At 43.1% G+C, this 27,274-nt stretch overlaps 1 protein-coding gene across 1 annotated transcript in view; it reads right to left on the bottom strand.

Moving 5' to 3' along the window:
• The window catches only part of LOC147678574 (extracellular calcium-sensing receptor-like), a 42,858-nt gene extending 15,836 nt beyond the window's left edge, over positions 1 to 27,022 (bottom strand). Inside the window, exons 1-2 of the mRNA XM_086945702.1 lie at positions 26,691 to 27,022; positions 9,197 to 9,488 (exon numbers count right to left, since the gene is read on the bottom strand). Coding sequence (XP_086801828.1) covers positions 9,197 to 9,488; positions 26,691 to 27,022 — 624 coding nt within the window. The remainder of the gene's footprint in view (positions 1 to 9,196; positions 9,489 to 26,690) is intronic.
• Positions 27,023 to 27,274: the final 252 nt, after the last annotated feature.

Raw genomic sequence — 27,274 nt, 5'->3', positions numbered from 1 at the left:
AAAGTCCGCTATGGAGTAGGAGGAGAGTTGACGGAGGATTTCCCTATAGAAAGAGGCATGAGGCAGGGATGCGTCCTGGCTCCCCTCCTTTTTACCCTATACACCAATGGATTAGAACGAGAGATGCTGGAAAACTCCCAAGATCTACCAATGGTGAAAAATCGTCCAATCCCCGCACTACTATATGCGGACGATACAGTAATACTAGCTCGCACTCCAATTGACTTACAAAAGAACCTGGATAGGTATTCAAAGTTTATGGCAGGTCTGGATCTAAAAATAAATATTAGCAAAACCTTCGTTATGAGGGTGGGTTCAAGTCGCAAAAACAAGATGAGGGGGATTTACCTTAATAAAGAAAAGATAGCGACCACTGAGAAATACTGCTATCTAGGCATAACCATTGACCATAAACTCTCTTGGAGAGCAGCTGTTGATACTCGCAAATTGCTTTTCCTAAGAACCACAGCAGCCCTAACTAATTTTGCTAGAAAGCTGGGGAAGAGAGCACCATTGGAAATGTTAAAGATTTACAGAGCCAAATGCCTTTCTGTGGCTCTGTATGGAGGGGGCCTTTGGGGGTTTGTTGCACTCGACAGTATTCAACGGGTGGAAAACACGTTTCTCAGATATTTACTTGGTGTACCTGGTAGCACGGGCACTCTTGCCTGCCACATTGAGCTAGGCCTCTCATACATCACGGACCTAGCAATAATTGAACCATTGTTATTGTGGCAAAGGATATGGACCTAAGAAAAAACTATTTACACCCAACAAATCCTTTCCGATTGTATAAAAATGGATGACGCTACTAAATCAAGTTGGCTACGATATGTAGCGAGATGTTTGCGAGATTTGGGCTGGTCCCAGTACTATTCTAATCCTTCTCTAATTAGTGAGGTACTGAGAAAGGTTCTAAAAAAGAAATGTTTGGCTCACCTAGAGGCTCTGAGACTAACTAATGAAATTATGAAACCTTCTGTTACTCATGCCCTCCTTATACAAACAGAACCTTCAATACAACCATACCTCACCTACAATACTACGAGTTACGAACGACATCTCCTCGTAAGATTTAGGATGAATTAATTTCATAGATTGGTTACACACCTTACAAGAAACAATTGGGCAAAAACACTTCCACCCTGTCCATGTGATAGTCACTCGCTGCAAACTACTTCCCATATTTTATTTTTTTGTACATTTTACTATAACCTTAGAAAAAAATGGCTTGTACCTATTCTAAGGACTACTGGTTTTAAACAATATTGTCCAGCATTGTTGTTTTTACAATTGCTACAAGGTGAACGTTTGGTTTTCCTAGTGGCAAACTTTCTTAAATCTGTTGTTCGCCATCGCTTAACTCTTGAGCAATCACTAGAACAAACTGAAACCCTAATTTTATAGACTTAACTAATAATGCTTAGATATCTAAGTTCAATTTGCAGGTTGCCAATCAAATTATATTTTTTAGCTTGTAAATAATGTATTTTAAATGTATAAAAAATGTTTAATTGGTCATTTGTATTTATGAAACATGTATATTTGTAATGTATGCTTTTATGGTTTACAACCAAAATCGAATAAAGCAATATTGAACTTGAACTAGAGACTTACCCTTTCTGGGGTGTTTCACCTCTGCAGTTCGTGTCTGGAGCTGAGCAGGGTGAGGACGGCAAAGTAGGCGAAGCTCGCAGTAGTACTAAAAGCAGCAGCTGTAAGGGGGAGAAAAGTGCGATCTGCTGCTTGCTTCAGGGTTGGTGACATCTACCCTGATGAGCGAGGCGCCCCTGCCTGAGGCGTATCAGGAGAAAGGTAGACATAAGGTGAGCCGGTGTGGAGTGTGTGGTAAAGTCTCCTGGTTTGCCGTAGTGAATTTCGGCTAGCAGTGACTGGCGAAGCACAGCCTGAGGATTCGCTTTCACATGTTGTGTTCCCTGCAAACGTGATGTGGAGAGGAGCAAGTTTTCATTCCCATAGCCGAAGGAGTTCTCCAAGCCGGTCTGACGCAGAAAGGGTGAGCGGAGGCGTGTTCTCGCAGTTTGCCTGGCGAACGTTGTGGGAGAAATTGCCTTGCTGTGAGGAAACGGCTTTGGGTTGCCGACGAGCGTGTGGAGAGTGGCGGCAAACGGCATTTTGAGCAACGGACTGGGGGCAAGGGGAACGAAGGCGACCTCGATGCCTGACTGACTGTTCAAGACGAGTCTTCAGCGCTCCTCACAGGAAGTTCCCGCCCTTGAACTTTGTAATTGTTTTCTATGGGTTTGGTGAGGAAAATGCAGTGAGGAAGAAAGAGGACTGTTTTCCTTTTCTCTGTAAAGGGTTAAGATTAAACTTTACCGAATGAAGGGTGTTTAAATGAGGAAAGTAGAAACACACTGTTACAGAAGGTAACCTCCACCTCCCTGTGTAACTACATCTTTCAATCGAATTTACCATTCCCCCCAAAAAATCTTAAGAGGTATTTGTAAAATAAGGCCCTGTTTTTTGGACGCATTAAGTGACAATTACTGGTTTCATTGGGAGTGAACCCTGTCTTTATGGCCATGGCAGGGGCAGGAATGAGCCAGCCCCCACCTTTCTTAAATGATCTGGGTGAGCCTGACATCCCATGGAAAAGGTGGGAAGGAATTTTCAAGTCATACCTTATAGCTATAGGGGGAGGTAATTACAACAATGTGAGAAAACAGCATATATTACTGCACAACTTGGGGATTCATGGCAGGAAGGTGTTTGAGGACATAACAGGCAGGCAGGTAGATGATGAACAAGAAGAGGTAGAAGGGACAAATGTGTATGAATATACGTTGAGGAAATTGGAGGAACATTTTAAAGTTAAACTTAATGTGGTACTAGAGAGGCACACATTTTACAAAAGGGCGCAGAAGAAGGATGAAAAGGTCATTAACTATGTTGCTGAGGGGTTTATCTGCCATGTGTGAATTTGGGGCGTTAACGGATTCTATGATAAGAGACCAAATTGTTAGATGCACAAATGATCCTAGGATCCAAGAGGAACTCCTTACAAGGAATCCTGACCTAGAGGAAGCACTAAGTATTGCCAAAGGTTTGGAGCACACTGCGTTGTGCATGAAGGAGATGAAAATACATGATGGGGTTTCCAGAGAGAAAAATGAGAGCAAGCTGGTACATGAGGGGGAGACAGTTTGTAAAGTGGGGGAAAAGGCAAGGAGCAGTCAACGCAGAAACATACAAGGGTTATTATGCTACAAATGTGGTAGTCCAAATCATCTGGCAAACAACTGGAAATGTCCTGCCAGGGATGTGCTATGTAGGAAATGCAACAGGAGAGGGCATTTTTCAAAAGTGTGTAAGAATATCAATCCTAAAGTACACATGGTAGAAAATGTAGAAATTGGAGAAGGGGGGAAAAAACCTTTATATTTCAAGTGGGGGATGATGAGGAAAATGAAAGTAATGAGTATCCTAAATGCAAAATTACCCTTGATGGAGAGAAATTTGAAGTTTATGCTGATTCGTGCTCTCCTTATATTTTTATTGATAAAAGTGTGTTTGAAGAAAAGTTTGCAAAATATAGTGTGGAACTAGAGAAAGCTGACATTTGTCCAGTAGAATACTACAAGGAACGTATACCATTAGAGGGTATGGCGGAAATGAGGATAATATTTAAGGATAGGCACACGGCGGGGAAAGTGTATGTTACCACGAGGGGTTCTAGCCTTCTTGGGTGAAAGCACCAGAAAGAGATAGGGATTAAGCTAGATCCCAACAACAGAGAGCAGGTGCTTTTAGTGGAACCACCTAGTAATGCTGAAAACTTAACCATGGAATTTAAGGAGGTGTTTAATGAAAATCTGGGGGTTTTGAAAAACTATATGCACAGAATCACTCTCAAGGAAGGAGCTATACCCGTGGTACATAAAACACGATCCATTCCTCTGCGCATGAAGGAGCCATTGAAAAGTGAGTTGGAGAAACTGGTCAGCCAAGCGGTTATTAAGGAGATTGAAAGTTCGGCATGGCTGGCTCCGGTCGTCATCACGACCAAGGATGGGGGAAAGAACATAAGACTATGTGTAGACTTGAGAGACTTGAATGCAAACATCCAAGTAGACAGATATCCCCTCCCGAGAATTGGAGAGATGTTGAGCACCATCCAAGGGACAAAATTCTTCAGTGTCTTAGACCTGTCCTCGGCCTATTATCAGATAGAGCTACATCCGGAGTCACAGTCCTTGACGGCATTCACAACCCCTTTCGGAAATTTTAAATTTCTGCGGATGCCTTTTGGGTTGGCGTCTGCGGCTGCAGCCTTCCAACGGATTATGCAGCACATTCTAAAAGACTGTGAAAAAACTATGTGCTTCCAGGATGATATCCTGCTATATGGATCAAATGAAAAGGAACATAGTGAGAACATCAAAGGAGTGTTAAGGAAATTAAGGGACGTAGGCTTCACTACCAGAGTGAGTAAGTGCAAGTTGGGGGTGAGCTCTGTGGACTACTTGGGCCACACTATTTCGGAAGAAGGCATCAAACCAAAGTGGGATCAGGTCAACGCAGTTAGAGATGCTCAAACACCAAGAAACAAAGAGGAGGTTGTGTCATTTCTGGGACTGGCAGAGTACATGGCGAAATTCATCAAAGATTTTGCCACCAGATCTTATTCTTTGAGAGTGTTGGTAAAGAAAGATAGCATCTTCAACTGGGGCGAAGACCAAGAGAAGGCGTTCAAAGATATAAAAAATGCAATCATACAGGCACCATTTATTGCAGAATTTGATCCTGAAAGAGACATAATAATTTCTACAGATGCCAGTAACCGAGGAATAGGCGCCACCTTAGCCCAGCGAGTGGAGAAGGAGTTAAAAGTTGTAGCTTTGGCTTCCAGAACCCTCACTGCTCCGGAGGCCAATTATTCCACGGTGGAAAAGGAGACCCTAGCTGTATATTGGGCAATCAAACATTTCAAATACTACGTGTGGGGAATGCAATTCGAGGTGCATACAGACCACAAGCCTCTGGTGCCCTTGTTCACAAAGAAAAATGTGGAAGAAATGACCCCACGCATAGCAAAGTGGGTGTTGGGCCTGCAAGGATTTAATTTCAGAGCGGTATACATTCCGGGGCAACAAAACAGTGTGGCGGATTTCCTCTCAAGGGCTCCAATCTGTGGTGATGCTGAGGAGGAAAAAGTTGATGACACTATTTTGGAAGTAGGCGTGGTGGCAGTGGCAAAGGAAGAATGGGAAAACCAAATGGAACAGGATGAAACCTTGAAGAGGGTAAAGAAGTATATCGTGTCAGGGTGGCCTAACAGGTGCAAGGAACTGGACACAGAAATTCAACCGTACTGGAACGTTAGGGAAGACCTATCTGTGGAGGCGAACTTCATCGAACTTCACTCATAACAAGTTACACAACCCACAAGTTGCTTATAGCATATTTTTCATGGTTTCTCCATGTCCTAAAAATACGACCCATCAATATGTACCAGCACTTATTTAGCATTGTGAACTTATATTTGGTAATGGTGTGTAAAGAATAGGAGCAACTATGCAGTAACATGGTAGCAATGTCTTGCCAACACTCTATCACCTTTACCAGCACTCCATTCCAGGCAATTCCATACAGGTCTCAGGACTAAGGGTGTGCAACATGAGTGCAATTTGCTTTTACATTAAAATGTTGACAAAATTATATGAAATTGCGTGCAATTATGCAAAATGCCTAGTGCAAAATTACTCTTCACGTCATTTTTAGACACAAGGATGCAGTAATAGGATCAAAATCAACAACAGCCATGTTCTGTTAGTTCAATAAATTTCATGTAATTTGTTTGCAGCCAATAGCATTTTTTGTGTCAATTTATAGCACAGATGGTGCTCAATTACACAAAACTGGATAATGGATGAATTTCAGAATTTTTGGTAACTAGTATATCCTTACCTTACAACAATTATGCTGGTATAATTTCAATTTTGCCCAGACATACTCAGGACCAATCTCTTTGTAACCCAGTCTAGGTCTTTTGTAGGTGACCCCGCTCTTTGTTGAATCTGGCCTAGCACCTGTAATGTGTACCTATTGCGATACATGCCAAATGTTTCCTTCACATAAGTAGCAGACACCTTAGAGTCATTGATGATTAAAGGTTTGCCCCAGACATAATTATCAAATGTGCTGGGTAGTGCACTGGATATTTTACATCAAATTCCCTGAGCAGTCTTTTAGCCAGTATCAATGCATAACAACCCTCTTGCACTGTCTGTGGATAGTCAGGATACTTGGAAACTTGACCTTCTAGGTAAGCCCCCCCTGTCCCCGCACAAGAGAAAACACTGTATCACTATCTCAGTAGTTTAGAAGCTGTGCCATAATAGGTCTAGCAGAGCCCAGTGCCTCAGCCCTAGCTAACAATGTGTTTATTTCACAATGAACATTATAGTATAGGTTTCCTCACCCATAAGTTTAGACAGAAGAGATTTCACATGTTATGTTATGCTGATCTGTATAGTGCACTAATCACCCAAGAGGTTATCCGGGCACTTGGGCAAGGTATGTAAGTGTGTGTTCTCCAGGGTGCTTATATGAAGAGCCAGATCTTTCAGCTTCTTGCATAACTCATTAAGGGAGGAGGACTCTGATGTGTTGAGGGATGTCGTTCCATTTTCTGTGATGCAATGTAAGAGAAAAAGCGGCCTCCTGTTTTGCGTTTTGTGGTTGTGGGGAGTGTGTGAGAGTGAAGTAGAGTTTAGGTGTCTGGTGGGTTGGTGAATGTGTATGTGGCTGTTTAGGTATTCTGGCCCTGTGTTGTGTAGGGCTTTGTATGTGTGCGTGAGAAATTTGAATTGGCTGTGCTTGTGAATGGGTAGTCAGTGAAGCTTCCTGAGGTGTGATGTGGGTGTGGCGTTGAATGTTGAGTATGAGTCTTAAGGCTTTGTTCTGAATGGTCTGGAGCCTGTATAGGAGTTGTTTAGAGATTCTGGTTCTGCTGCAGTCTAGCCTGCTGGTGATGAGTGTTTGTGTCACAGTCCATCTGGAGTTCTGAGGCAACCATTTGAAGATCTTTCTCATCATGCACAGGGTGTGGAAGCAAGAGTTGCAAACTGCATTGACCTGAGCCGTCATGTTAAGCATGTCATCTAGGATGATCCCTACATTTCTTGCATTATCAGTAGGTGTTAGTCTTAGCTCTGACGGCCACCAGGTGGAATCCCTTAGGGAGTTTTTGTTGCTAAAGACCAGTACTTCTGTCTTCTTGGAGTTGAGCTTCAGTTAGTTGGTTCCAATCCAGTCTCCTGCCATGTTCAGGCAGTTGGTAAAGTTGGTTCTAGTGCTGTTTGTCTTGTCTGTCAGGGAGAGGATAAGTTGGGTGTAATCGGATGATGTTGAGCACTGTCATGTATATGTTGAAAAGAGTGGGGCTGAGGGATGATCCCTGTGGGACACTGCATATCAGTTTCTTTTTATTACAAAAAACATTTTTTATTGAGTGTTTATAGTTCAAAAAAAGAGACTGACATATTAACAATAACCATTAATAGCCATGTCACAGAGAGAAAAAGCCAGTATTACATTAGATTAGTAATTTAACAGTATACATAAATCACTCTTGATCACAAATGTTGGAAGTGGAGCCTTTTCCAGTCTAGTACGCCCAAAATAGTAGGCAGAGTCATCAACATCAGCCCTTGGAATTCCCCAGGGTCCAAGAAATCCTCAAGGAGCTCCCCTAAACCTCTAGGTCATCGCCCACCTCATCATCATGCCTGCACTGTTTTGGAAGCAACTCCTCGCCTACCGTCCATTTACTCACCTTTTGAGTTTGCACATTGCCATTTCTCAGCAAAACCTATTATACTAATGTTATTGTATCTGGATAAGGCTTGTAGGTCCTAAATGCTGGTATGAATCACTTCCAGGACTTTCTGAGGGGGTATTGGTCGGAAACATGGCATTCCACCATGCCAATCTTTGTAGCCTGTCTATCTAACCTTTCTTCAAGGTGTTCCATTTCCACTGATAGCATGTCTACTTTAGTATCTACAGATATAAACCTGCTATTTCTATATAGAAGATTTGTGTTGATATCACTAGTGGATTACTGATTCCGAATGGGCAACTGCACCCCCTCACCTCTTCCCAGAGAAGTAGTCTTATTAGTATATCATTGGTCAAAAAGGGTTTGCTCTACTGTGCATCATATTTCCCCATATTGCCCTACTGACTTTGGAAGAAATCAAGTGCGGGTGCACATAGTCCCTGCAGAATCAAGTGAGTTCAGTACTTGGTGCTATAATATCAGCATCTCTGTCACAGTATCATGCATGTTCACTACACTTTCAGTAAATTGCCCCAACTTCTACTGATCCAAGACACGCTCAAATCATAGCTCCTTCGGCAAAAATCCACTCTTACTGAATGTTACATAGGCAATTCTTAGCTTACAACAGTATAAGATGGCCTGTGGCAACACCCAGTTGCATTCTGCCCTTCTCACTACAAAAACATATTTGCCTGATCATCTATGTCAAGATTCACTTTTAGTAGGTAAGTGCTGCTATAAGTATCATGGAGATAACCCTTCAGAAACCAAATGGAACATCCTTTTATAATCCTCAACTTTTCAAGGGCAGTGAGAAGCACACTTTCCTAAATTCAGGGTGGTTTCTGGCTACTTACCTCCTGTGGTTCATAGGAACCGCCTACGCTATTGACATCTATGTACTTTCATTCTTCCCCTTTGGTGATCTACAGGGAAGTACATTGCATAGTCATCAAAGGATGTTTAGTGCAGGTAGCCAAATCCACATACTGGTATGAGCGTGGGCACTTCCTCAGGGTCACCTATGAACCATATCACTGCAAGGACTCTGACAGAGTGCTCCACCATGTCGTCCTAGACCTCCCCCACCCCATCTTAGTTGTTGACACCAACTGCAATAAAACCACAGATCAGCTTTTTCTCAAATCAGATGGTGTTGCAATATGTATTCTGGAGTTCAGATGCAGGATCAGAATCCACATGATTGTTTTCAAGGGATTGAAGCTCTGTTCCTTAGCAGCCATCTTACATAGCAGCTGGGCTTACATCCTGTTCAAAATTGCTCTTAACGTTTTGTATAGTCTAGTTCTCAAAAGAACAACACTACAGGTTCAGGGAGGATGCTGGATCTCAAGTTAGAGTAAGAGAATAGTTATAGTGCAGTACCTGTGGGTATCTGTACAGGCCAAGGATACGTGCTAGGAGCATAGAACGTGTGGAAGAAGAGTCCCCAATAATGGCAGCTGGCGGGCGACTTCCATGACAATTGTAGTTTGGAACAGGATTCACGTGTCCTGTGAGCATCCACAAGGTCCCATAGAGTGACCGCTGCATTGTTGTGCAAGAATCGTAGATCCTTAAACCCAGAGTGATGTTGGGTAGCAGGGTAGCTTTCCTATTGATCACCTCAATAGCAAACACCATGGCCTGGATCCACTGGTAAACTTCTAGAGAGAACCTAGAAAACACAAGATAGTAAAAAATGAAAGGTTATAATTAAAATACAATGTTCTTGATCTATACTGGTAGAGAAGTTGAACTACCCAGTGGCGCTGTGCAAATCAGTCGACATGTTTGACCTCCACTTCCGCTTGGTGCAACTACAGGGGCACCGACGGAGAGAGCGGGCCTCATACTCCCGAGCGGTTGCCGGGTGAGGTGAGGTCGTCACCCACACAAGGCTGGGAAGAAGAAAGCTTCTCCTTCGCCAGTGGACGTCCAAGAGTTCTACTTCCTGGTAGATATGTATTTGTCCTGTCTATCGGTATGGTTATTCAGTCCCCTACTTACTTTATCACGTGCGGTTACAGTAGCAGTAGCCATTACACACCCAAGGTCCTGAAGAAAGCAGGGGAATGGCCCCTTATGCTGAAACATGTCGACCGATTTGCACAGCGCCACTGGGTAGTTCAACTTCTCTACCAGGCGTGTTTTTAACCATTGACACACTGACTTTAGTATGTACACTCTCTCTGGGCCAGTGTAGCCAATTTTATTTTATCACCATTTCTTTCAGCACTGCACTTTATTTAGTCCACTCCATTGGAATCATTATGGCTGGACCGCGGACATCCTTTTCCACTACAGCACTGTAAGACTGGGTGTGGTAAGGATTGATCAGCAATATCCCACGTGACGCAAACTCCACCAGTTGGGTGGTCTGATGGGACTTTTTCTAGCCTTTTGTGTCCAATAATTTTCAGCAACACTGGCACACATGTACATCTTATCGTATCGGAGTCATCTGTTTGGTGACGCACTATCCCCAGACCTGGTCTACTCTCTTGTTATTTGTGTACTTGACTAGGGGATTTAGTAGACAGGTCTTTAAATATCCCCCTTGACCCTCCATACAGTTTTGTTTTGTAGTATCTGGAGTTAGAATAGTACATTTGAACTTCCCAAAATAAAAACACTTTTCTTAATAATTCAGCATTTGGAGTTACAATTGTGAAGCTCAGCTCACCAGTTAAAGAGTTTAGATACTGGGTATGGTTTCGGCTTAAAAATGTTTAGTGTCAGTATTGCAAAATGGATTCCACCTATTTAATATGTAGCTTTTATTTCATTTTGGATCACCCGGTTTTGTACTTTTCTTTGGGTGAGTCTCACTACGTGTCTCACCCATGATAATCGCATGGCAAATGGACTGCGTGTGTTTAATGCACATCTCTGCCTTTTAGGCTAATGTCAGTGGACACAGCGACGGAAGGGGCACTTGGCTTGTTATGCACGAAAACTTGTGCACACATGTGTGCCCACGTGTGGGGAGCATGTGTGAAACTCCCATCACGCACAGCAACTGTGCACAGGTAGCCTGGCACCGCAGGGACTCTGCAGGGTTAGTTTTGACCTGAGGAAGACTTTATAATGTTGATGGGGTCTTGTAGGTAAATTCTGTGTCATTTACAGTTTTGTCTGCAATGGCACTTTATTATATACACAGAGATAAATCTGTGTACCAGGGCTGGGGCCTGCTGAAGCCTACTGAAGAAAGGAGGAAGCCAAGACAACTTGAGCCAACACAAGAGGGGGTGCCTCTTTGAAGTTTTGGTAGAAAAGGCATTGTCAGCGAGGGGGTGGAGCTCGGACCCCAAGAGCAGATGTGACCAGTGACTCCTGATGCCATCTTGCTGTCCCAGCATGCTGTGCAGGAGGGTTGGAACAGGAGTGGAGAGGTGATGTGACACCCTAGGACTGACCAGGGGTGCCTAGCTCCTAGAACTTTCCACCCCTTTTCAAAAACGTTTGCACAAGGGAGAGAGAGGGCTGGTGGTGCTGTTTGTGCTTTTGATGCTGGACTCTGGGGACAGCGACAGCCATGGAAAACTGTAAGAAGAAACACCATGATGCCCAAAACAACTAAGGACTCTGTTCTCATTTGACCCCAGGAAAAGTGGGTCTCTCCAGGACAGTTCAGCTTACCCCGTTACCTCCCCTCCCCCCGAAGACCAGTCGAGGAAAAAATCTAAACTTTTGCAAACAGAAACAAAAGACCAGTAGCAAAATCTGGTGCAGGGAGTCAGTGGAACCGGTTCCTTGTATATTACCACTTTTCAGGCCAGGAGGCAGGCAAGAGCTTGCCACCAGTAGTAAAATGAGCCAGCATGAGTTATGGATACTGTAAGTTTGATTACGTTTATGCCCCCCCCCACTGAAGTCCAAGCTTGTGAGGCTCTACTACCCAGTGAAAATGTATTTCTGAAGTGGGCTAGGGCCTTGGGGTCACCACCTGATGTAATCATATATTTCAGGGTGGGAGATGTATAGCCCCCATCTTTTTTCTACGTCAGTCCCAGGAACCCCCATCTCCATGGGGACTGATACAAAATGAAATGGGAAAGTTGTCTTGTCCCCCAAAAGAGGTGGCTTCACCACACTCCCTGTGCCTGTGTCTGGCGGTAGCAGCTGGACATCACATACCTAACTCCCTGCCCCCACAAAGTGATCAGCATTGGAGATTGCTCGCTGATTGGGGAACCAGCTGCTGAGACAGGGGTGGGCTCCCCAAGCTGTCCCATTAAGCCAGCAGGTTGAGGTGACCAGGCACCCCCCAAAATATTGAAAAAAAATCCAAGGTATGAAAATGAGCTGGATTTTTGTGGTTTGAGTATCAAAAGTTTTACGTTCATTCTTTTTTAATTTGGTTTTCCTGGAAAACTACTTTCAACATATATTTTTAGAGTTTTGGAGATATTTAAATAATTTTTATATAAATTATTTTGAAAAAATATTTTTGCACTGAAGTAAGTATTTGCATTTTTTAGGGATTTTTAAACTTTGGATTTCTGCTTCTAGAATTGGATTTCTGCTTCAAAGGTCTACAGCTTCTAAACTGTGAGTACTTTAAAGTTATTTTAGTAAAATGAAATGTTGTGTGGGTTAGATTTAAATTATGAAATTCAGTTTTTATGTATATACAGGCTCAGCGACTACTGAGAATAGATACTTCGGAACCTATTGTGTTCTCAGTGAGCTGATTCCTTTTTAATGTCTGGCATAATCGTGAGACATTTTTGAGATAAAACACTGTAATGTGGCATCAACAGGCAACTGGAATTCCCAGTAGTAACAAATAATCATGGCTTATGGATTAGAGGGGATACAGCTAATGGTATTTTTTAACATAACTTTACTATTTTGCTTGAATTTTAAACTGATCTAGGATGCACTCTGATATATGTGTTTGCTGCTTTTATTGCTTTTTTATTTGTTTTTCTTCAACTTGTAATTGTAAATCTTGTGTGTTGTACTTTGCTTACATTAACGGTATGTTCTACCGAAAAAAGTATTTATGATTGATTTATTGATATATGTGTCATTCTGTCTACGTTGCTGTTGTATAGTAGTTTTGCTGGATTTTCTTTATTACGGTTTAATTAAATAGTATTTAAGAGTTGATTATGTTTGATAATGTTCTAAAAGTATGATGCTGTGTTTTTTAACTTGAATTCTATTGCATTATATTTTTGTGAAGGTTATTAGAAATATTAATTTGTTTTACATTATTCTGGTTTTTAGAATTGTAAAAAAATAATTTTAGGCTAGTTTAAGAAATAATGTTTAATTATATAGGGATTCTGTAGGGCTTGTTGTTTTATTGGTTTGCTTAGTCAGAATTTTTTATGTATATGTGGTGGAGAAGATTCTAGTAGTATTTTAGTATTTTGATTTTTGGTAGTGTAGTTCTTGGTTGTTTGGGAAGAGAAGGACTTGCTAGCTCTCATGTCATACATTTAGTGAGTCCATTTGGATACTGTAGGCCATAATTGTTCTGTCATTACTTGTCTTGGCGTAGTCCTTGATTGTTCTTTTCTTTTTTAAAGATTTCTATGAATTGGTATACAGTATGGCGGATTCTTCCAAGAGTGCCTTGGAAGGAGTTATGCAATTATTTAATGCTATTATTAGTTTTGAACTACCTAGACAATGTACTACTCTACATATTTCACCAGGAAATATGGGACGTGGGATGGCATCCATGCCCTTAATGGCCCAACCCAAAATAGTCAAAGAAGGGTGTTAGCTTCTGCCATTTGCTTGATATATAGATGATTCCAGTAATATGTCATAATAATTTCTAACCTACGTTGGTAGTACCTATGCTAGGTGCCAGGTCATGTCAACACCAACATGACAGTGGCTCAAGAGAGCACAGACTTACCTTCCATGTTGTGGTCTGCTTGGCATGGACTCCTGCCTGCATCTTCTCTTCTGGTTGTGTGCAAACCTGTGAACTGGCTTCTAGGGCTCCAGGGCTGTGCCTCACACAGTGCTTCTTTGTAGAGGATGTCATTTGTTGCAAAAAACACTCTTCCTTGAGGCATGCGCAAAACGGCTTTCTTTTCTCTAAATGTTTCTACGTTTGTTTTTGTGCTGTACTGTACAACACACATACAAAGGTTTAAAAGGGTGTCTAAGCATTCCCTTACAGTTCAAAACCTGTAGTAGACTTCTACAGGTACATTTTCACTATGGATAGTGTGTCCCTATGGATAGTTATTTCCGTTGCCTTTCCCACCCCATCCTTGCCACACTATTTCCATTGATTATATTGTACATGTGCCACCTTTAAAACGTGAACAGATGATAATTGTAATTTTAAATGTCTTGTCTTGGATGACCAATTTTTCATGCTTAGGAAGACTTCTTCAGCTTCAGAAATGACAAAGATATTTTTCACAGATATATTCTGTGGCTCAATGATTAGAGCGGCAGACCCTGATGCAGAGGTCTAGCCCGGGACCAGGGTTCAATTCCCCGCCTCGGCGGGTCTTGGGCTCAAAATTCCATGGACCTGATAATTCTTGCCTCGGTGCCTATTCCAATCATGGAGTCCCACTATGGTCAATAGCTTGCTTAATCTACACACAACGGACCCCACAACGCTAAGGATGCCTGGCCACCACCTTGTGGGTGCCCAGGAGTGGACGCCTCACAGGGAAAGCCAGGATGGGTTCCACAGCGGTATTCGTACAAGCGCCTTGAGACCCTTGGGGGTGAGTAGTGCGCTATACAAGTATCAATTTACATATTCAATCTATGTGGTTTATGAAATAATATGATGTTAGACTGAAGTTCACAGTATATTTCCAAATTCTGGAAAGCGCTGGACTCAACTCTTTACAAATGGCAAAGATATGTATCTCAGATATTTTCCATCTACATGGCTTGCCAGATACTATGCTTTTAGACATACCCCCTTCATTTAAATGCATTTACAGAGATAACAAGTCACACCTTAGAGCTGTACTTGCATAGTTATAGCAATGCTGCACAAAGTAATTGGAATGACAATGTGCCACTGGCAAAATGTGAGAATAAGAATGCAGCCCATTCTGTCACCAAGGTATCTACTTTCTTGCCTCAGGGTTTTTATTCACAGCCTTCCAGAAGCTCCTCAGATTCTTAATTTTGGTCCTGCTGTGCCTGACTTAATCAGTCATTTAGAGGAGCATATGCAATAATTGCTAAGAATTTACACCAATCCCAAATATTTACAAAAATAAAATGTAATTCTCATCATACGCAAGGGCTCACAGTAAAAAAAAAGACTGTCTTTCTTCTCAGTTTCCCGGTATCTATTAAATCTTTTTTCATTAACCAAGTTCAGAACAAGATTTCTCAGTTTTAGCTACAAACAACATTTGTTAAAAACAGATTAATCCAAAAGCTTTTCATCTAAAAACTACCATTATCTTGGGAAGTGAATCTGACATTTCTTGTATCTTAACTAAAACCACATCTTTTTGATCCTTTTCATTGTAATCCTTCACCTCCTCGTCCTCTTCCACTTTCAGTCATGTTAAAAGGAATCTCATAGTATGAAGAAAGTGGCATTTATAATTCCAGCATATATAGATGGAAACTTCAGTTCTTGGTTCATTGGAAACCCTGTCCTATCACTGAATGTTCATGAGTTCCAACTTTATTGGCATGTCCTAGTTTGGATTAAACATTTTCATCTATTCTAGCACATCTGGAGAAACCTGGTTGCATAAGGAAGGGGTGAACTATCACTGTGACAGTGATGTGGTGTGGGCCAAATCTCCAAATGTTGACCTTTAGTTATTCAGGATCATTAGGGATAAAGGGATGGACATACTAAGAAATGGTTGCAAAAATATTGGTCGCAATTTGCGACCTTTATTTAGTGACCCATGTGGTAATTTGAGAACCGAACTATGCACTAATAGATCTGTTCACAAATTACTTATTTCTAGTGGGTCGCAATTCAAATTACCTCATGAATATTAATGAGTTAGGTTGCAAATTGCTATCCACTAGGCATAGCAGCCATCAGAGGTCTTGTGGCCTGCTGGGATCAGAAGACCACCATGTCTGTGATTGCTTTTTAATTAAAGCATTTTTTTTAATGCAGGTCATTTTCCTTAAAGGAAAACAAGATGTGTTAAAAGAAAATGTGGTTAACATTCACAAAGGGAAAAGGGTCCCTTGGGGACCCATTCTTCTTTCTGAATGACTTACCACCTTCTTTGAGAAGGTGATAAAAGGTTAATGTTTTGCAACCAGAATCTGGTCGTAAAGCTTTATTTAATACCACTACGATTCTTAATTTGAAGTGACAATCTAAACACGCCCTTTCCAAATACCAAATCAGTATTGGGTTTCAAATCCAAATTGTGATTCGGTAACTGTTATATACTTAAGAAAATACATTTGTGCAGCCACTAACAGCCTGATTCTGTAATTTGGGCTGTTTGTGACTGCATAAATGCTTCATACAGCTGAACCAAAGTATTTTGAAAATGTTCCTGTTAGTTTTGAAGAACTAGTATTAGCTTCTTTTAAGTCTTTTAGTACCTTACAAACTTATGCTTCAACTGTGTTAGAAAGATGATTTTTTTTGCATTCTGAACAGTCATTCCTCTGTCTCAATTTTAGTATCTTACCTCTCTTAAAGTGAATATCTCAAATATTAGCACATATGTCTGTCTCTGGGCAGATGCCATGTATAATTCAGAAGTGAAAACTCAATCAATCAATCAATCAATCAATGACACTTATAAAGCGCGCTACATACCCGTAGGGTCTCAAGGCGCTGGGGAGGGGGGGTGCCGCTACTGCTCGAACAGCCAGGTCTTCAGCTTCTTCCTGAAGGAGAGGTGGTCTTGGGTCAGGCGCAGGTCGGACGGGAGGGAGTTCCAGGTCTTGGCGGCCAGGTAGGAGAAGGACCTTCCTCCTGTAGTCGCTCTTCGGATGCGGGGGACGGCGGCGAGGGCGTGGTTGGCTGATCGGAGGTGGCGTTTGGGAGCGTAGAAGTTGACTCGGCTGTTGAGGTAGCTCGGGCCTTGGTCGTGTAGGGCTTTGTGTGCGTGGGTGAGGAGGCGGAAGGTGATTCTCTTGTTGACGGGGAGCCAGTGAAGGTCTCTCAGATGACCGGAGATGTGGCTGGATCGTGGGATGTCGAGGATGAGTCTGGCTGAGGCGTTTTGGATCCGCTGGAGTCTCTTCTGGAGCTTGGCGGTGGTCCCGGCGTAGAGGGCGTTGCCGTAGTCCAGTCGGCTGGTGACGAGGGCCTGGGTGACGGTCTTCCTGGTCTCTGCGGGGATCCACCAAAAGATCTTTCGTAGCATGCGTAGGATGTTGAAGCACGCCGAGGAGACGCTGTTGACTTGCCTGGTCATGGAGAGGGAGGAGTCCAGGATGAAGCCCAGGTTTCGTGCATGGTCTGTCGGTTTGGGTGCGGTGCCCAGGGCGGGAGGCCACCAGGAGTCGTCCCAGGCGGAGGGTGAAGAGCCCAGGATGAGGACCTCCGTCTTGTCCGAGTTCAGTTTCAGGCGGCTGGTCGTCATCCACTCGGCTACCTCTTTCATCCCTTCGTGCAGGTTGGCTCTGGCGGCGGCGGGGTTTTTGGTCAGGGAGAGGATCAGCTGGGTGTCGTCGGCGTAGGAGATGATGCTGAGGTGGTGTTTGCGTACGATGGCCGCGAGGGGGCTCATGTAGACGTTGAAGAGGGTGGGGCTCAGTGATGATCCTTGGGGGACGCCGCAGATGACTTCGGAGGCCTCTGACTTGTACGGTGGTAGGCGGACTCGCTGTGTTCTTCCGTCGAGGAAGGAGATGATCCATTCCAGCGCCTTGTCCTGGATACCGATGTTGCTGAGGCGCCGTGTTAGGGTGCGGTGGCAGACCGTGTCGAATGCCGCGGAGAGGTCTAGGAGGATGAGGGCCGCTGTTTCTCCCTTGTCCATCAGGGCTCGGATGTCATCGGTGGCGGCGATGAGGGCGGTCTCGGTGCTGTGTTTGGCTCGGAAGCCGGACTGTGAGGGGTCGAGGGATCCGTTCGTCTCGAGGAAGGCGGCCATCTGCTTGTTGACGGTCTTCTCGATGACTTTGGCTGGAAACGGTAGAAGCGAGATGGGGCGGTAATTCTTGAGGTCGGTGGGGTCCGCTGTTGGTTTTTTGAGTAGAGCGCTGAGTTCGGCGTGTTTCCAGCTTTCGGGGAAGATGGTGGTGTCGAAGGATGTGTTGATGATGTCTCGCAGGTGGGGTGCGATGACAGCGTCGGCCTTGTTGAAGACGTGGTGAGGGCAGGGGTCGGTTGGTGATCCGGAGTGGATGGAGTTCATCGTGCGGATGGTGTCTTCTGTGCTGATCGGGGTCCAGGCGTGGAGGGTGGTGGTGGGGGGGGGTGGCAGGTCGGTCGTGGTGTGCGTTGGTTGGTTGTTGAAACTGCTGTGTATGTCCGTGATCTTGTTGTGGAAGTATGAGGCGAGGGAGTTGCAGAGGTCTTGTGATGGGGTGATGTCGTTGTTTCCTGCGCTGGGGTTGGAAAGCTCTTTCACGATGTTGAAGAGTTCCTTGCTGTTGTGTGCGTTGTTGTCCAACCGGTCCTTGAATGCTGTTCTCTTGGCGGCGCGGATCAGCTGGTGGTGTTTCCGGGTGGCCAGTTTGTAGGAGGTCCTGTTGTCCGGTGTCGGGTCCCTTTTCCAGACTTTCTCGAGGGCTCGGCAGTTCTTCTTGGAGCTCTTGAGTTCGTCGGTGAACCATGGGGCCTTCTTGCTGGCGGGTCTGCTGGGCGGGGTCCTCAGCGGGGCGAGCTCGTCCGCGCAGATGGTGATCCACTTCGTGAGGTTGTCGGCGGCCTGGCTGGGGTTCGCTGAGCTGGCAGGAGGGTGTTGGCTCAGGGAGGTGGCGAGCTGGTCTGCTGTGATCTTGTTCCAGCTTCTGCGGGCGGTGTGTTGCTGGTGTTGGTGGGTCGTCGTTCTCTTGAAGGTGAAGTGGACGCAGCTGTGGTCCGTCCATTGAAGCTCTGTGGCGTGGCTGAAGTTGATGTCTGTGCTGGATGAGAAGACGGCGTCGAGTGTGTGTCCGGCGAGGTGGGTGGGGGTGGACACCAGTTGCTTGAGTCCCAGGTTGGCGAGGTTGTCGAGCAGGGTGCTGGTGTTGTGGTCGTTGTTGTTCTCCAGGTGGAAGTTCAGGTCCCCCAGGAGGATGTAGTCGGCGGAGGGGAGGGCATGCGGGCTGACGAAGTCGGCGATGTCCTCGCTGAATTGCGTGCGTGGTCCAGGGGGTCGGTAGATCAGGGTGCCTCTGAGGGTGGTGTTCGGGTTGGTGTGGATCTGGAAATGCAGGTGTTCGGCGCTGGTCAGGGTGTTGTCGGTGCTGGTCGTGAGACGGATGGTGTTCCTGTGGATGATGGCGATGCCTCCTCCCATCTGGTTGGCGTTTCGGTCCCTCCGGACGATCTTGTAGCCCTCTGGGATGGCGATGGCGATGTCGGGAGCTGAAGAGGCGTTCATCCAGGTCTCCGTGAGGAAGGCAACGTCAGGGGCTGTGGCGTCTAGGAGGTTCCAGAGTTCGATGGCGTGTCTGTGGACGGAGCGGGTGTTGAGCAGGATGCACTTGAGGTGGGTGCTGCTGGAGTTCGACTTGTCGGGTGCTGGTGCGGGGCTGGTCCGGATGCAGGAGAACTTGCAGGCGTGGCAGCTGAAAGGTCCGTGGGTGTGTCGTGGTGTGGCTTGATGGCATTCTGGGAGTCGGCCGGTGTTGAGAGCGGTGAGGGTGGCGGCGGAGTACGTCAGGCGGGTCGGTCGGGCTCCTCGGGGGCCAGGGGTCCTGGCGCTGGTCGCGATCCGGTCGCGGACGGGCGCAGACGGGCTTACCTTTGGCGCGCCTTCGGCGCACAATCGGCGTGACCGCTGCGCGTTCGCACGGTCGCCATTTAAGGCGAAGTGCGCGGGTGGGCGGGGCAGCTGGGAGGCGGGAGCGGGGAGGGTTACAGAAGAAAAAGGGGCGGGGACAAGCGGCGGTGGCGGGAAGGGAGGGCGGGGGGTGGCGCGGTAGGCGGGCAACAAGGAAGGAGAGCGCACACTTTAAAATACTTTACAAAACACTTTAAAATACAAACAGGCAAAAATAAACGACAAAAAAACGGGCAAAACAGAGAAAAACACAGATCGGCAAGACAAGCACAAATGCTTGTTATGGGAAGTTAACTGTTTATTGGTTGCTGAGTAGTCAAATTTTGGATGCCAGGAATTCAGCTGAAGATCGTATCTGGCCGTAGAGCTAGCAGAGGTGAGGCGATGCATGTTTACCATCACTCTTCCATTTCTGTGCCTAAACTCAGCTTTGGAGGAGCCCCTCTAGCAATTAAGAGTGAGGAGTAACCTCTATATCCAAACAATCACCAATAATGCCATGGAGCACCAAATTCAAGGTGCTTGTTTTGAAGAATGCACCATGTATTTGAAAATGAGAATACTATATGCAAGATACCAATCAAACAGTAGATAGGAAAACATTTGATAACCTCCTATTTTAGCATGGGTTGTACACGGAGGAAGAAACCATCTCAAGCTCTTGGCTAAGTTGACGAATGAGAAACCCTCCTCTTCTTGATTGATAGAGCCCTGCTCTATGATTGCCCTATGGCTTTATGTACTCTTCCTGGACTTATGTTATTATTATTCCCATGTACTGTAAAGGGCTCTGATACCCGCAAGGGTCTTGTCCGTGCCCTATAAAACTCTGAAAATAAATAAATAAATAAACACGATGGCAGGAATGTGCATTACATATCTGCGTATTTGTTTTTTCAGAAATAATGTGCAAAACTGTTTTCCAAATTTACACTTATAGTTTGTCATCTTACATCTGGCATCCAATCGGTGCGGGCTCCTCTCTGAAGCTGATGTCGGGATATGACTCATAATGGAGTGGAAATAGACCACCAATCAGGATATCCCCATCACTTGAATACCCATTTGCCTGTGGTCTAGGAATGTGGCATCCATCTGTTCTCTTCTGCTCAAAAGAAGTTGGCACAAGGCAGCTGATCAACAGGCATGACAGAGCTCTGTGCAAGAGCCGTGGTTGTTTCAACCTTCTTAAAATCATGTTTGTGGCAGGTTTATATACTTCAGAAAATTTACTGTTGCTCAGAAGATCTGAAATTTCACTAAATATCTGGTTTCCTAGACTCATCATCGCCAGCTGCTCATGGCACTATTCTGTAATAGGATGATCAACATAGTTAGCAATTAATGATAACATTTTGCACATCTATCCTCTGCTGTGCATGATGTCTACCAATATCATTAGAGAATCTCATCATGAGACAACATAGCACAATAACAACAGGTGGGTATGGAATTCAGTGGCATGGAGATATTATACCTTTCTAGAGTTTATGAATGATATATTGCAAAATTCTCAGTGGTTCAAAGACAGCAACATAGCATGTAGACCTTTCTCTGTTTAGAAACCAGCAGCTCAAAGACCTTCGTGAATAACAAACTTGATCTGTGTTAGAAAGGCTGGACTAGATGTATTGAGCACAGTGAAAATGTCTAGGCAGGTAAGAATGTGCCGTGAAATTATTAGTTTAGAAAACATAAAACAAATTTTCAAAATATATTTTTAGAGTTTTGGAGATATTTAAATAATTTTTATATAAATTATTTTGAATAAATATTTTTGCAGTGAAGTAAATATTTGCATTTTTTAGGGATTTTTTAACTCTGGATTTCTGCTTCAAAAGTGTTCGGCTTCTAAACTGTAAGTACTTTAAAGTTATTTTAGCAAAATGAAATGTTGTGTGGGATAGATTTAAATTATGAAATTCAGTTATGTATATACAGGCTCAGCGACTACTGAGAATAGGTACATCGGAACCTATTGTGTTCTCAGTGAGCTGATTCCTTCTTAATGTCTGGCATAATCGTGAGACATTTTTGAGATAAAGCACTGTAATGTGGCATCAACAGGCAACTGGAATTCCCAGTAGTACCAAATAATCATGGATTAGAGGGGATACAGCTAATGTATTTTTTAACTTAATTTTACTATTTTGCTTGAATTTCAAACTGATCTAGGATGCACTCTGATATATGTGTTTGCTGCTTTTATTGCTTTTTTATTTGTTTTTGTTCAACTTTTAATTGTAAATCGTGTGTGTTGTACTTTGCATACATTAATGGTATGTTCTACCGAAAAGTTTTGCTGGGTTTTCTTTATTATGCTTTAATAAAATAGTATTTTAGAGTTGATTATGTTTGATAATTTTCTAAAAGTATGATGTTGTCTTTTTTAACTTGAATTCTATTGCATTATATTTTTGTTAAGGTTATTAGAAATATTAACTTGTTTTATATTATTCTGGTTTTTAGAATTGTAAAAGAAATTATTTTAAGCTAGTTTAAGAAATATTGTTTAATTATATTGGGATTTTATAGGGCTAGTTATTTTATTGGTTTGCTTAGTCAGAATTTTTTTATGTATATGTGGTGGAGAAGATTCTAGTAGTATTTTAGTATTTTTATTTTTGGTAGAGTAGCTCTTGGTTGTTTGGGAAGAGAAGGACTTGCTAGGTCTCATGTTATACATTTAGTGAGTCCATTTGAATACTGTAGGCCATATTTGTTCTTTCGTTACTTGTCTTGGCGTAGTCCTTGATTGTTCTTTTCTTTTTTAAAGATTTCTGTGAATTGGTATACAGTAGGGCAGATTCTTCCAAGAGTGCCTTGGAAGGAGTTATGCAATTATTTAATGCTAATATTAGTTTTGAACTACCTAGACAATGTACTACTCTACATATTTCACCAGGAAATATGGGACATGGAATGGCACCCACGCCCTTAATTGCCCAACCCAAACTAGTCAAAAAAGGGTGTTAGCTTCTGTCATTTGCTTGATATATCGATGATTCCAGTAATATGTCATAATAATTTGTAACCTACATTGGTAGTACCTATGCTACGTGTCAGGTCATGTCAAGACCAACATGACAGTGGCTCAAGAGAGCACAGACTTACCTTCCATGTTGTGGTCTGCTTGGCATGGACTCCTGCCTGCATCTTCTCTTCTGGTTGTGTGCAAACATGTGAACTGGCTTCTAGGGCTCCAGGGCTGTGCCTCACACAGTGCTTCTTTGTAGAGGATGTCATTTGTTGCAAAAAACACTCTTCCTTGAGGTATGCACAAAACGATTTTATTTTCCCTAAATGTTTCTACGTTTTTTTGTGTGCTGTACTGTACAACACACATACAAAGGTTTAAAAGTATGTCTAAGCATACCCTTACAGTTCAAAACCTGTAGTAGACTTCTACAGGTACATTTTCACTATGGATAAAGTGTCCCTATGGATAGTTATTTCCGTTGCCTTTCCCACCCCATCCTTGCCACACTATTTCCATTGATTATATTGTACATGAGCCACCTTTAAAAGGTGAACATATGATAATTGTGATTCTAAATGTCTTGTCTTGGATGACCAATTTTTCATGTTTAGGAAGACTTCTTCAGCTTCAGAAATGACAAAGATATTTATCACAGATATATTCCATCTATGTGGTTTATGCAATAATATGATGTTAGACTGAAGTTCACAGTATATTTCCAAATTCTGGAAAACGCTGGGCTCAACTCTTTACAAATGGCAAAGATATGTATCTCCGATATTTTCCATCTACATGGATTGCCAGATACGATGCTTTTAGACATACCCCCTTCATTCAAATGCATTTACAGAGATAACAAGTCACACCTTAGAGCAGTACTTGCATAGTTATAGCAATGCTGCACAAAGTAATTGGAATGACAATCTGCAATTGGCAAAATGTGAGCATAAGAATGCAGCCCATTCTGTCACCAAGGTATCTACTTTCTTGCCTCAGGGTTTTTATTCACAGTCTTCCAGAAGCTCCTCAGATTCTTACTTTTGGTCCTGCTGTTCCTGACGTAATCAGTCATTTAGAGGAGCATATGCAATAATTGAAAAGAATTTACACCAATCCTAAATATTTACAAAAATAAAATGTAATTCTGATCATACGCAAGGACTCACAGTAAAATAAAAGACTGGCTTTCTTCTCAGTTTCCTGGTTTCTATTCATTCTTTATTCATTAACCAAGTTCAGAAAAAGGTTTCTCAGTTTTAGCTACAAACAACATTTTTTACAAACAGATTAATCCAAAAGCTTTTCATCTAAAAACTACCATTATCTTGGGAAGTGAATCCGACCTTTCTTGTATCTTAACTAAAAGCACATCTTTTTGATCCTTTTCATCGTAATCCTCCCCCTCTTCCACTTTCAGTCATGTTAAAAGGAATCTCAGAGTATGAAAAAAGTGACATTTATGATTCCAGCGTATATAGAGGGCAACTTCAGTTCTTGGTTCATTGGAAACGCTGCCCTATCACTAAATGTTCAGGAGTTCCAACTTTATTGGCATGTCCTAGTTTGGATTAAACATTTTAATCTATTCTAGCACATCTGGAGAGACCTGGTTGCATAAGGAAGGGGTGCACTATCACTGTGACACTGATGTGGTGTGGGCCAAATCTCCAAATGTTGACCTTTAGTTATTCAGGATCATAAGGGATAAAGGATGGACATACTAAGAAATGGTTGCAAAAATATTGGTCGCAATTTTCGACCTGTATTTAGTGACCCGTGTGGTAATTTGAGAAGCGAACTATGTACTAATAGATCTGTTCACAAATTACTTATTTCTAGTGGTTTGCAATTCAAATTACCTCATGAATGTTAATGAGTTAGGTTGCAAATTGCTATCCACTAGGCATAGCAGCCATCAGAGGTCTGGTGGCCTGCTGGGATCAGAAGACCACCATGTCTGTGATTACTTTTTAATTAACTGCAAAAACAACAAGTGATGGACTGAATGTGGATCAATGTCACACACTCCCCAAGTCAAAAGATCTGGGCCCAAATCCATCGTTTTTTTGCACTCCACACCACCCTGGTTTAGACAATGGCGATATGCAAATCAGCTCTGACCCTGTTGCCCCATGGGAACAGTCCAGTCGGATGCTTGATTCCGTTCTGGGAAGGACATGGCTTTTGTAGTTCGGACTGGACTGTTCCCATGGGGCACAGGGTCAGAGCTGATTTGCATATCGCCATTGTCTAACCCGGGGTGGTGTGGAGTGCAAAAAACGATGGATTTGGGCCCAGATCTTTGGACTGGGATGAGTGTGTGACATTGATCCACATTCGGTCCATCACCTGTTGTGTTTGCATATTCCGCCCTAAGTGCGCTGGGGATGCCCAGACGTGGGTCCCAGGCACTCCACACCACTGGAGTCAAGCTAGCCGGGCTGATGAGAGGTGTTACCTCGAAACCGGTCCGGTCCTCGGATGCTTGATTCCGTTCTGGGAAGGACATGGCTTTTGTAGTTCGGACTGGATTGTTCCCATGGGGCACAGGGTCAGAGCTGATTTGCATATCGCCATTGTCTAACCCGGGGTGGTGTGGAGTGCAAAAAACGATGGATTTGGGCCCAGATCTTTGGACTGGGATGAGTGTGTGACATTGATCCACATTCGGTCCATCACCTGTTGTGTTTGCTTTTTAATTAAAGCATTTTTTTAATGCAGCTCATTTTCCTTAAAGGAAAACAAGGTGTGTTAAAAGAAAATGTGGTCAACATTCACAAAGGGAAAAGGGTCCCTTGGGGACCCATTCTTCTTTCTGAATGACTTACCACCTTCTTTGAGAAGGTGATAAAAGGTTAATGTTTTGCAACCAGAATCTGGTCGTAAAGCTTTATTTAATACCACTACGATTCTTAATTTGAAGTGACAATCTAAACACGCCCTTTCCAAATACCAAATCAGTTTTGGGTTTCAAATCCAAATTGTGATTCGGTAACTGTCATATACTTAAGAAAATACATTTGTGCAGCCACTAACAGCCTGATTCTGTAATTTGGGCTGTTTGTGACTGCATAAATGCTTCATACAGCTGAACCAAAGTATTTTGAAAATGTTCCTGTTAGTGCTGAAGAACTAGTATTAGCTTCTTTTAAGTCTTTTAGTACCTTACACACTTGTGCTTCAGCTGTGTTAGAAAGATGATTTTTTTTGCATTCTGAACAGTCATTCCTCTGTCTCAATTTTAGCATCTTACCCCTCTTAAAGTGAGTATCTCAAATATTAGCACAAATGTCTGTCTCTGGGCAGATGCCATGTATAATTCAGAAGTTTAAACTGTATGTTATGGGAAGTTAACTGTTTATTGGTTGCTGAGTAGTCAAATTTTGGATGCCAGGAATTGAGCTGAAGATCGTATCTGGCCATAGAGCTAGCAGAGGTGAGGCGATGCATGTTTACCATCACTCTTCCATTTCTGTGCCTAAACTCAGCTTTGGAGGAGCCCCTCTAGCAATTAAGAGTGAGGAGTAACCTCTATATCCAAACAATCACCAATAATGCCATGGAGCACCAATTCAAGGTGCTTGTTTTGAAGAATGCACCATGCATCTGAAAATGAGAATACTATATGCAAGATACCAATCAAACAGTAGATAGGAAAAGATTTGATAACCCCCTATTTAAGCATGGGTTGTACAGGGAGGAAGAAACCATCTCAAGCTCTTGGCTAAGTTGATGAATGAGAAACTCTCCTCTTCTTGATTGATAGAGCCCTGCTTTATGATTGCCCTATGGCTTTATGTACTCTTCCTGGACTTATGTTATTATTATTCCCATGTACTGTAAAGGGCTCTGATACCCGCAAGGGTCTTGTCCGTGCCCTATAAAACCCTGAAAATAAATAAATAAATAAACACGATGGCAGGAATGTGCATTACATATCTGCTTATTTGTTTTTTCAGAAATACTGTGCAAAACTGTTTTCCAAATTTACACTTATAGTTTGTCATCTTACATCTGACATCCAATCGGTGTGGGCTCCTCTCTGAAGCTGATGTCGGGATATGACTCATAATGGAGTGGAAATAGACCACCAATCAGGATATCCCCATCACTTGAATACCCATTTGCCTGTGGTCTAGGAATGTGGCATCCATCTGTTCTCTTCTGCTCAAAAGAAGTTGGCACAAGGCAGCTGATCAACAGGCATGACAGTGCTCTCTGCAAGAGGCTTGGTTGTTTCAACCTTCTTAGAATCATGTTTGTGGCAGGTTTATATACTTCACAAATTTTACTGTTGCTCAGAAGATCTGAAATTTCACTAAATATCAGGTTTCCTAGACTCATCATCGCCAGCTGCTCATGGCACTATTCTGTAATAGGATGATCAACATAGTTAGCAATTAATGATAACATTTTGTACATCTATCCTCTGCTGTGCATGATGTCTAACAACATCATTAGAGAATCTCATCATGAGACAACATAGCACAATAACAACAGGTGGGAATGGAATTCAGTGGCATGGAGATTGTATACCTTTCTAGAGTTTATGAATGATATATTGCAAAATTCTCAGTGGTTCAAAGACAGCAACAT

Source organism: Lissotriton vulgaris, chromosome 12 (assembly GCF_964263255.1).
Source record: "Lissotriton vulgaris chromosome 12, aLisVul1.2, whole genome shotgun sequence".
Taxonomy (NCBI): domain Eukaryota; kingdom Metazoa; phylum Chordata; class Amphibia; order Caudata; family Salamandridae; genus Lissotriton; species Lissotriton vulgaris.
Note: the sequence above shows the minus strand (reverse complement) of the source record. Positions and strands in the feature narration are given on the sequence as shown.